Source organism: Sphaeramia orbicularis, chromosome 11 (genome assembly GCF_902148855.1).
Source record: "Sphaeramia orbicularis chromosome 11, fSphaOr1.1, whole genome shotgun sequence".
NCBI lineage: Eukaryota > Metazoa > Chordata > Actinopteri > Kurtiformes > Apogonidae > Sphaeramia > Sphaeramia orbicularis.
In genome coordinates, this window is record NC_043967.1 from 17,282,710 (window position 1) to 17,295,146 (window position 12,437).

General features: G+C 33.9%; 1 protein-coding gene across 1 annotated transcript in view; it reads left to right on the top strand.

Annotated features, from left to right (window-relative positions):
- Window positions 1-12,437, top strand: part of gabbr1b (gamma-aminobutyric acid (GABA) B receptor, 1b) — a 325,006-nt gene that overhangs the window by 176,280 nt on the left and 136,289 nt on the right. Inside the window, exons 10-11 of the mRNA XM_030147671.1 lie at window positions 1,856-1,957; window positions 10,053-10,118. Of these exons, the coding sequence (XP_030003531.1) occupies window positions 1,856-1,957; window positions 10,053-10,118 (168 nt within the window). The remainder of the gene's footprint in view (window positions 1-1,855; window positions 1,958-10,052; window positions 10,119-12,437) is intronic.

Sequence of the window (12,437 nt, forward strand, 5' to 3'; positions counted from 1 at the left end):
CCCCTTTATACAACAGAAAATACACTTTGATAAGACTTCATCCTCATCTTGGTAACAGCTGGCATATCCCATATGTTTTAAGGTCTGCCCACACCAGAGACATAGTAAATAAATGACATGAAAACACAGAATATACAGCCATAAATATATCATATTAAAACCATTAAGACTGACAGTGATGTGAGCTTGGGACAGTTGTGACTGCATGTTACTTTTCCACTTCATTATCTTCATCATGTCTGGGTTTCATACTAAACTCTGTGGCTAAAAATCGCCAGGTCCAAGTCACAACATCATTTTGACACAAATGTTTGGATTATTCCTGTTTTGCTCTGTATTCTGTGTACTCTCTGTGAAAGTAGTAATAAGATAAACATCAGCTTGAAAAAATATTTTGATGCATGAATTAACCCATAAAGACCCAGTGCTACCTTGTGGCAGTATCAAAATGAATTTTTGTTTCTACCTTTCTTACCTGATTTATCACCAATTTTTTAAGATGATATTGTCCTCTGTATTATTTCTGTATTTTTTTGGGTGTAAATCATGTATTTTCCTATTTTTAATTCACAGATCATGTAGATGTCCGTGAAGACTCAGTAAATTCAAAGTTAATTCTATCAAAACGGAGAAAAATAAGAAAAAGTTACTTTTTCAGCTAAGCTATTGCTAACTGAATGTAAACTCAAGTGTCAACATCCACTGTTATTTATCCAACTCCATGGGTTTTATTGGTGAATCAATGTTATAGAAGATGACATTGTTTCCATGGTAACAACAGTTTCTAAACATCTAAATGGGTCAAATCTGATGACCATAAAAAGATGATAAACTGCATTTTACACCAATTATTTACATGGATTGACAGGATTAATGGATCAACAGGTATTAAACAGTTTAAGTCAGTAGATGGTTTGTATCACTGGTGGCTGTTTGGGTCTTTATGGGTTAATTGCATAAAAAAGAGCCCCTATTCTGTAAAAACTATGAGTCTGAAAACACTCAATTCAGAAAAAGGCCTATTTCAGACTACCCAAATGGAATATGCCATTACATACGTGCGCGCACGCACACACACACACACACACACACACACACACACACACACATATATGTATGTATGTATATATATATATATATATATATACACACACACACAGACACACACACACACACACACACGTTTACATATTGTGTGTCAAATCCAGAATATTAGAAAAGAAAGGAAAGAGGAATGATTTGAAAATACACTGCACTGTTTGCATTTATAATAGTATTTTAGGTCATTTGATGTGACAGTCAGGTAGTAAGGAGATGTGAATATTAACTAAAAAGTTCAACAACAGTGCATTTATAACCACAGTATCACCACATACAGAGCTGACAGGCACAAATATACATTGTCTTTATCAAAACATGGCTGAGTCAGTGCATTATTCAGCAGGTATATACAGGAGGAGTCCTAGTGCTATAAATTGAACTTGGCTGGTTTAGATTAAGGCATAATGTTGGTTTGATACCTTTGGTTCCACTGCAGTATAAAAAATGTAGAAAACAGTTTGTCCATTTTTGTGTCGGTTTTCCATTATCTCCTCATCTTCAGCAAGTCTTTGGTCTCTCTCTTTCTCTCTCCGCCTGCTGTTTTATCTGTTTGTCTGTATCATCACCCACGCACACGCCATAATCTTTCTAAACAAACTCGTCTTCCCCCTCACTACTTTGCTCTTAATTCAATTGCTGTTTACAGCTTTTAAAATTCCTTTCCGCAACCTACAATTTCTATCATTCCTCTCATCTTGTTATCGACTGCGCCCTCATTACTGCGTGTACCTCTCCCTCTTTTCCCCTTTGACAGACGCTGGATGATCTGGAGGAACGGGTGAAAGAAGCTGGGATTGAAATCAGCGTTCGTCAGAGCTTCCTCACTGACCCCGCTGTGGCTGTCAAAAACCTCAAGGTGCGCCAACTGTGCACTCTCCGTACACATACCAGGCGGCTAAATGCCAATCAGTCAAGCCTTGTCTGGCCAGTTCACCGCAGAGCACTCAAGGACACATGGTTTTTCAGGCAACAATAGCACAGAAATTGCAGGAGCAGTCTTATGCTCCAAAGTGAAGCCATTCAGCACGAAGCCGGCACTCTGGCTGTGCTACCCCAAGGCCAAAACTGTGGCTAAACGCTGTGGTCAATTCTGAAATCAGTGCTGAAGTAGCCCACGGTTTTCTTTTTTTTTTTTTTTTTTTTTTTTTTCTTAAGAGATCCATTCAGAAACTGCCAAGCTGTCTGTTGGAATGTAAATCTACTAGTTTTTTTTCCACAGGATATTATGGAAGTATTATGTAATTTTGCTTCTTCTTTACTTTCTTTAAATAACAAAGTATTATGAAAATGGAAATGAGGGCTTACATAATTTGCTTATGATTTTCACTGTTTTCTCATTATTCCCATGAGTCATGACAAAAATTTACATCTGGTCCCCCCTCCTTTGGCAGATGGATATGTGATGTCATGTTTTTCCTTAAAATAGAAAAGATTAGATACACATTGAATGGATCAATGAGGAAGTTTAATGTGGTATGGCATCCTTTTATTTCTTATGTAGAACAGCTGACAGTGCACCTTGACTCTGGTTAATGTGTGCTGTGTACAAAGTGACTGGATAATTACACAGTGGAACTTTTTAATTTCTATTTTTTCTTATTTTTAATTTTTATTTATTTATTTTTTGTGGCGTCTTATACCTCTGTTACATGTCTCAGTGTTTGTCTTACTTTTTGTTTGTTTGAAAGACTGAATATGAATAAAAATACATTGATTAAAAAATACTACTACTACTAATAATAATAACATCTGGAACTATAGCACAGGCAAAAATGACATCTGATAAGGCAAAGAAGACAGATCTGACAATTAGGTCACAAACAAACCGTTAGTCCAACCTATTTGGAAAAGAGAGAGGCTGATAGATCATATAAATTAACTGTTGGTTTGTTTCCATCCTGACTGTAGGGACAGCCCTGTTTTATGGATCATTAGTCAAGAATGTCAGCAGGTTTCATGATCTCACTGAGCAAAGTGGTGTAGCATTACACCAATTTGTGATGATGGCCAGGGTAAAACAGATATATAAAACCAGAGCTGTACTGCACAGAACAATTTAATTGTTATTAATTGCTTTTGTAGATTCAGCGGTACCACATTAATCAGATCATAACTTGTATTAAAAAGGAGCTCCCTGACTTTCTTCCTTTGCTTCATCCATGCTAATAATAACTTCACTGATTTCTGTATGTAGGACTTGGGGAAAATTTTACAGGAAAATCTAAAAGATGATGTTTACGCTCGCTCCAGAGTTCTTCATTGTCTCTCCTCTGCTGAATCTACAGCAGCAACAGTTTACAAGACTAGTTACCGTTACATTAGAAATGGATTTCGCCAACATCAGCAACAATCCAAGCATTGATTTGTGTCCATTTGTTGCTCCATCAGTCTCTATTTTAACATTAAGGAGACAAAGCAACAGTCATTCCTTTAGTGATGTTTTTATCGCTCTGAATAACACATTTCACACTTGTGTTTGCTCCTGTTTGGTCTCCACCAGCTCTAGCTGCTGAATGTCTTTATATTTATCAGTGATTCCTCAGCTGTCTCTGTCAGCTGTTTGACACCAGGCAGATTTGGTGCTTAGTGTTTATTAGAGCTTTTTCAGTTGTCTGCTGCTACTGACTTATAGTTGTAGTTAGAGGTGGATTTTCAGGCTCCGTCAGAACGTTTACAGCTCCAAAAGCTTTCATCAGACACTACATCCATTCATACATCCATTGTGTTGTCTGTGGAAAGTGAATTGCACTGTAATTAGTGGGATCCTTGTTGTCGGTGGAGGAGGTAATATGTCTCACCTTTCATAAGAAATAATGACTCTGAGCAAAGGTGAGCAGTAGCACTCTGAACACACCAAAGGGGTTCAGGCTATATTTATAATAAAAAAGTGCAGGTGCACTGTGTAGCCCATTAAAACTATGAGCAATGAAGCTCCACTCACACCGACTGAAAACTGGTGTCCTCCTGCATTGAAAACCAGTCTCCGAGAGCCCACATCTAGCGGTGTGACCCCTCAGACCTGTGCAGTGTGCGTGGGTGGATGTGTTTTGCTGTTAGCTTAAGCTCCTTATTAGGTCTGCTGAAAGCAAGCATTTTCCTGATACGGTATTGAATGCAAACCCAATATTTAGTGATTGTACTGCAGTGAAATACAAAATGAGCTCTCTTTGTAGCAGATAAATTAACTTTTTATTAGCTTTCCTGGCCAGCTCCTGGTAGCTATTTAGCAGTTTAACGGCAGTTTTAACTGACTGAATATTAATGTAATGATATCCTGGAAGCAATTATGCTCCAGCAAGAAATTACACCAATGAAACCAGAATCCCAGTACATTCTAACATTAAAATTTTAAGAGGGGCATTCTGATAGCTGTTTTTTATGTCTATATTTGATCATAATTAAGAAAAACCATATATGTTTTCTAATCAGCTGTTTTTCTTTTGTTTTTTTTTTGCAGAAAATGTCAAAACGTCACTCTAATTTTGCCTTCCACCATGATAAATTAATCTGCTTTACATTTCCACTGTGCTAGTTCTTCTTCTGCTCTACAATAGAAGTTGCACCAAGGGGCACATATATCCACAATCTCCTGTCCCTGTGCACCAGTATCGCTGGTAACTTTAACAGTCTGATTCTGTGGGTATTGGTAGGAAACTGCAGCACAAATCCATTGACTCTCTGCTGGATTCTGGCTGCTCAGGCTTCTATTGTAGCTGCTAACAGTCAAACCAGCAGCATACTGAACCTCTGCCACTCACTAATGCTTGTAGCGGTTGTCTCCATATTATCCTCTGTCCATTCATTTAGGCTGCCAGTAGCTAACTGAGCTAGGCAGATGCTCTTTATGGGGACACCGAAAAGGAAACAATGCTTATGTTTAACTAACAGACGCTTCATTCAGTTCTGTACCCTTATAAGCAATGCTGTGAAATCTGTATACAAGTAACAACATGATGTAAATGAATTACAAAAGTAGAGAGCAGAACCACTGTTAAGGTATTCAGTCCCTCACAGCGTACAACCAGCAGCTAATTTGCTCTTGATTTTATTTTGTATTGTGGACGATGATGGTCCCAAAATGCCTTAGTTAAAATGGATGTTTACCAAAAGTAAAGAGATATAGTGATTTTAAGAAAATTGTCTTCTGTGACCTTGACCTTTGACCTAGAACAGCTATTCATCAATGACCGATATAATCATTTTTAGTCACTATGATAAGTGCTCGCAAAATAGACACTGGAAACTGGTGTAAACCAAATGTCTTTGGTGGAGATAATAATTCTAACTAATTCATTGCATTTACTGAAAAGAAATATGAGTAGTCAGATTTTAGATTTGTAACCAAGAACAACATACTATTTAAAAAATGCTGCTGATCACAAATCATGCTGAATCATGTGTGTATTACTGGAGTACACTAAACACCACTTTATTTGTCCAAATTTGATGTTTTTCATGCACTTAAATGTACAATGATCACTAAAGAGAACAATAAAAGGTCAACAGAAAGATCAGAATTATGATGTTGACATTTGGGTTTATTGATCCATTCATAAGCTCGGATCAGACACACAGTAACAAAGCCCATATGCTTCAGCGTGCAACCTTTTTACAACACAGGATGGATTGTCGCCTTTTGTCATATTTCCTGATACTAATCTCAGGCCTTGACAAACTCCTGCACCACCTCTCATCTGCCACTATAATAACTTGCCAAGTAATTTATCCATTGTTAACCAAATCTAATAAGATCAAGTGGTTTTAACAAGATCAAAGTAATCTGCACCCTATAACGTATCAAATGCAACCATCTCAGTACTGCAAAGACAACAGGACTGCTAGTGCCACATCTACAGCGTCAAGGTTAAGCTGAACGTTATGAGTGTGTCATCTATATTCCTCTGAAGTGACAGTTTGCTCAGACAAGCTGTAATTTAACCATTCACCCACAGTATAGCATGGCCTATAGTTCAAGTTGTCAGATGCAGGCAGGGTTTTGGAGTGTTTTTAGTGTCTGTGCAGGAATGTTGGCGCCAAAAATGGCAGCCTCAGTAATAGACTCCACAGCAACTGTTGTTTATCAAGAAATAGTTGAAACAGGAGTTTGAGTAACTTTGCCGAAAACCACAAGTGGATGTCGGTAATTAGATGAAATAAAATTGAATAAAAATGTCAGTCAGCCAGTTTGAGAGGTATTGGCAGGTCTATTTCTTTTTTTAGCACAGTACAGGATAATTCCTTTTTTCGGTTTCTAGTCTTTATGCTAAGCTAAGCTAACTATGCCCTGATTTTGAGAAAAGTATTTAACCCTTAGAGACCTAGAGTTATGTTTGTGGTAACTTCCAAATGAACCTTTCTCTACATTTAACCTTTTTTAAGTGATTTATCATCATTTCTTATTCTATCCTCTGCATTTTTTTGTGAAAATCGGGTATTTAGCTGTATTCAGACTTAGACAGAATTTATTTGTCATTCCAGATTTTACATCAAAAGTGACATTTCGATGCAGTTGGCTCAGCAGGCAGCAGCAATAAATACAAACAGGCACAATATATACAGGATAATATATATATATATATATATATATATATATATATATATATATATATATATATATATATAATCAGTGCCATTAAAAATGCACGGTCCAAACATGTGGTGTAATTTCCAGAAAATGATTTGCTCAGGTGCCTATTTTGTATATCTTGCTCGCGAGATGAGTAACACAGTTAACAGCTGTATTTTTTTCATTCCCAACACGCGCAACGTCAGAGTTTGGACTAATCCCTTGGTGTCGGACATCAAGTCACATCTCTTGTACAGTCACACTTGACTGGTAACTTTGGGGGTGGTCAGTAGTCTATATAAAAGCAGTAAAGAAAACGCCAAAATGTCAAAATGCCATGACTTACGATACAACAGAGAGAACGTGCCACTGGCATGTTATGAACAGGTCTGAGCCACAGTGAAGTCACTCGCCGTCTGCGCTGTCATCGCAGTACAATCAGTCGTCTGAGCGATCAGATCCCTCAGGACAGGATCAGGAGACTTGTCACTTCCATGCGTCGTTGCTGCACTGCTTGTTTGGAAGCCAGAGGTGGACACACCTGATATGGAATGATGACACTTTAATTTCTGCATACCTGTATTCAGTGACTGAATAAATGTGTTAAGTTGATCACAAGTCGTCCACAATTCACTCTTTAATGACCAATGCTTCCCTCTTTAATATGAAAGTAACCCCAAACCAATTAATTTAATATAACACCAAGTATACATATTAATCTGACCCGTGTGTTTTTAATGGCACTAAATTTACAAGATAGAATAAATATGCATATAAAAACTATTGAATATAGAATAAATATGCATATAAAAACTATAGAATATAGAATAAATATGCATATAAAAACTATATAATATAGAATAAATATGCATATAAAAACTATAGAATATAGAATAAATATGCATATAAAAACTATATAATATAGAATAAATATACATATCAAAACTATAGAATATAGAATAAATATGCATATAAAAACTATAGAATATAGAATAAATATGCATATAAAAACTATAGAATATAGAATAAATATGCATATAAAAACTATATAATATAAAATAAATATACATATAAAAACTATAGAATATAGAATAAATATGCATATAAAAACTATTGAATATAGAATAAATATGCATATAAAAACTATAGAATATAGAATAAATATGCATATAAAAACTATAGAATATAGAATAAATATGCATATAAAAACTATAGAATATAGAATAAATATGCATATAAAAACTATATAATATAGAATAAATATACATATCAAAACTATAGAATATAGAATAAATATGCATATAAAAACTATAGAATATAGAATAAATATGCATATAAAAACTATAGAATATAGAATAAATATGCATATAAAAACTATATAATATAAAATAAATATACATATAAAAACTATAGAATATAGAATAAATATGCATATAAAAACTATTCAATATAGAATAAATATGCATATAAAAACTATATAATATAGAATAAATATACATATAAAAACTATAGAATATAGAATAAATATGCATATAAAAACTATTCAATATAGAATAAATATGCATATAAAAACTATAGAATAAATATGCATATAAAAACTATAGAATATAGAATAAATATGCATATAAAAACTATTGAATATAGAATAAATATGCATATAAAAACTATAGAATAAATATGCATATAAAAACTATAGAATATAGAATAAATATGCATATAAAAACTATTGAATATAGAATAAATATCCATATAAAAACTATAGAATATAGAACAAATATGCATATAAAAACTATAGAATAAATATGCATATAAAAACTATAGAATATAGAATAAATATGCATATAAAAACTATAGAATATAGAATAAATATGCATATAAAAACTATAGAATAAATATGCATATAAAAACTATAGAATATAGAATAAATATGCATATAAAAACTATAGAATATAGAATAAATATGCATATAAAAACTATAGAATAAATATGCATATAAAAACTATAGAATATAGAATAAATATGCATATAAAAACGATTGAATATAGAATAAATATGCATATAAAAACTATAGAATATAGAATAAATATGCATATAAAAACTATAGAATATAGAATAAATATGCATATAAAAACTATAGAATATAGAATAAATATGCATATAAAAACTATAAAATATAGAATAAATATGCATATAAAAACTATTCAATATAGAATAAATATGCATATAAAAACTATAAAATATAGAATAAATATACATAAAAAAACTGTAGAATATGGAAGATAGAATAAATATGCATATAAAAGAACTATGAGTATGAAAAAGGGTTTCTGATTTTTGAATATTGCACAGTTATATTGAACGTTGAAACAGTTCTGTGTAGGTGAGGGTGGGTGTGTGAGGGAGGAGGGGAGATGCTATGTTGAGTTCAGCAGTCTTATGGCATGTGGAATGAAACTGTTAATGTGCTGACTATGTAAATGTTCCTAAAAGTCTGTAGATTCAAAACAGAGAAAATTAAGAAAAAGTGACTTTTTCAACAAAATATGTCATTAAGTGAATGCAAAAACAAGCGTCTTCCACCACTGCCATTTGATAAACTACGTGGGTTTTACTAGTGAGTCAGTTTTACAGAAAATGACAATGTTTCCTCTTAACTACAGAGCCTTTACATATCCAAATGGGTTGTATCTGATGCCAGTTAAACTGCATTTCGCTTGAATTTTTTAAAACATATTAGCAGTTATTATTAGGGATGTATTATTTTAGGATTTTAGGATAAGTGGTTCAAAGCGTAGTAAATATTATTTTAGATCTGTAGATGCTTTTGTTGTCTTGTGGCTGTTTAGATTTTTCACACTAGAGACTGTAATTCATCTTTTTATCTTGATCTTGGAATGGAATGTGCTATACTGACACTGTTTTCTCATTACAGTATGGAAAATACCCATGTCTGTCACATTCCATCATCACAGGATTTAGCTTCCCCCCCCCCCCCACAAGACAAGTGGGGATTAGCATACTGCATCCATGTAATACAATTTGTAGGAAATGTTCAATGACAGAAAGTAACAAAGGACTGAACTGTGATGAGAAGAGAAGGAGTTCAATGAGTGCATCTTTAGTGTGTCCTTTTCCACTCCAGCTTCCTTCACTTCCTTCATCCCTGGTTCACATACACTTGAGCACAACCTTGCCCAGCATGCTCTCCTTGTTTTGGTGTGCAAGATTAATTGGCCTTTGCAGGGGAAACCATGGCAGCAGCATGAATGGACCCCAGTGGAGAGGAAGTCTACCGCTGTGTGCTGCAGAGCCAGGTCTTTAACGTATGCTTTCCATCTCTGCCTCTGTGTGACTGACTCTGTCCTTTTTCTTTTTCGCTTTGAAGCGCCAAGATGCCAGGATTATCGTCGGCCTCTTCTACGAGACCGAGGCCAGGAAGGTCTTCTGTGAGGTACTTACTCACATCATTCATTTTTGGCTGACATGAATGCTAATGAACTGTTTAAGTGTCAATGTCCTTGAGTTCATTTTCAAAACCTTTTTTCTATTTATATGTTATTTTATATTTATGTTTTTGTATTAGTGAGCTGACATTTTGTGCCCACCCTTTAAAACCCTTATGCAGCTTCAGTGTGATTTTTTTTTTTTAATTTTTAATTAATACACTGTTTTCCTTAAAGTTATAATAAGTTTGTTTTCAGACGCATTCCTCTTTTATTCCTATTAATCCACATAAATAATCCATTTTGACCTGAGTTACATTGTGTCTATCAAGACTAAATCATCATCAGTCATTTCATGAGAAGAGGTAAACATATTTTATTCCAATTTTATGAGCAACAACACATATTTTGTTTTTTTACAAGTATTTTCTGTATTCATTATAGACAATAACGCATCAAATATAAAAATTCTGGTATATATTTATTGAGCTGCCGCCGATTAATCGACTCAAAGTGATCCAAAAAAATCATTCAACCACAATTCTCCTGAATCAAAGCTTTGTTTCCTTCACTTCTCTGCTGTTAAACATTGGTTCACACAGATGCTTATTGTGACGCACAAAGAAGCTTCAGTTCAGGGAAACTGCAATAGAATATTTCCTTCAATCAATTTGAGTCGATTAATCGAATCCTGAATTTTTGCATTTGCTTCAAGCACCTAATCGATTAATCGGTTGCAGATCTATTATAACATTTTTAACCTGTTGTTAAAGTCTAATGAATTAATAATTAAATTATTATTTTGTTTAAACAACTTTATTTATAATTTTTCCATAACAACATTGACACCATTAAGGCATTTCTTACAAAATTTCTTAACTCGCCCCCCCAAATATAAACACACACGTATCAAATGGGCAAACAGAACACCAAAAGAAAAAAATAAGAAATACACAAAGTAGAAAAAAAAAGACAGACCAAAACAAAACAGAAAAAAAAGACTCAAACCAATCTGTGTTGATCATTCTGGTCCTATCACCAACATTCTGGACCTCTGGCATAAGAAAAAAAAAATTACATTATTGAATTATCATTTTGATGATAAACTACATAAACTATAATCCTTGAGGTATTGATATGTAGAGATGAACTAAATCAGTACCTTTTTTGAAATCTAATGCTTCAAGACATTTATTTTCTCTACTTATAGAAATGTATTTAATCCTCTTCCTATTTTTATGACATTTTGCCAGTTTTTGTGTTGAGAATTTTACAAAATTCCCCAAATCTCTCTGCTCATTTGGAGATGGAGGCATATACTGTAATTCTGGGGTCACTATTACATCTAGTTTTCCAAGTCTCTGGGGATACAGTGAATGTCAAATAAATTTCAGATCCATCTATCACATGCAGCTGCTTTTTGAAATATTTCTGAATAAGGTTTGCCAGTATGATGAAATACATACAGAGCAGTAGTAGAGATGTGGTAATACCGTTTCTTTCACTGAGGCTATTCCTTAGTGTTTCTGCTTTATATTCCAGTAAGGCTGTGTAGCAAATCAGGGCTGGACTCTCACATTATCACTTGTGTGATCTTATGATCTCATTAATCCAGCTGCCTTTCAAAGTAACATGGTTTGGTTTATTGTACAGTACTAAGAAATCAGGCTGCACAGTTTGATGAGAAAACTGTACTGCAATTACTGTGAACAAGACTGCATTTCCTTTTGTAGTTTGAATGTATTTACTCGATTATTAAGGAAACTCCATAGATTACTAGTCATTTTGAGCACTTTGAAAATGTTTTTTTTTTAAAAAGTTCTATTTTATCTATTTCCCCTTTTTACACAGTACGTCCCACTGCTCAGTGTCACTGCCCACCATACACACACTGGACTTATATAAATTTGAGCCTTTTTGTGATTTTGTAACATATACTTGTCCAGGCTTACACTGTGGTAAACTCCAGCTCTTGGATCTAGTAAAACCTTAAAGGGGTCACATTTTGCTAAACCCCCTTTTACTAGTCTTTGGTTCATTTATTTGTGTATTTGGACCCAAATAGTTAAAAAAAACTTTGAATTTGAACCCTCCAGATGCTGCAAAGCTGTCTTTATATTCATTCAGGCAAAATTCGAGTGGATTTCTACAATCCGTTTTGATTCCAGCTTACTTTGTTGCAGGGACTAAAAATTTAAATGATAAATGATAGGAATTTTTTTGTCGATATCGCTGCCCTCTATTATTGAATATCCAATTCGTCTGCAAAATATTTATTAAAAAGTCACAACATAATAATTGTCTCATATGTAAATATCTTTTCATTT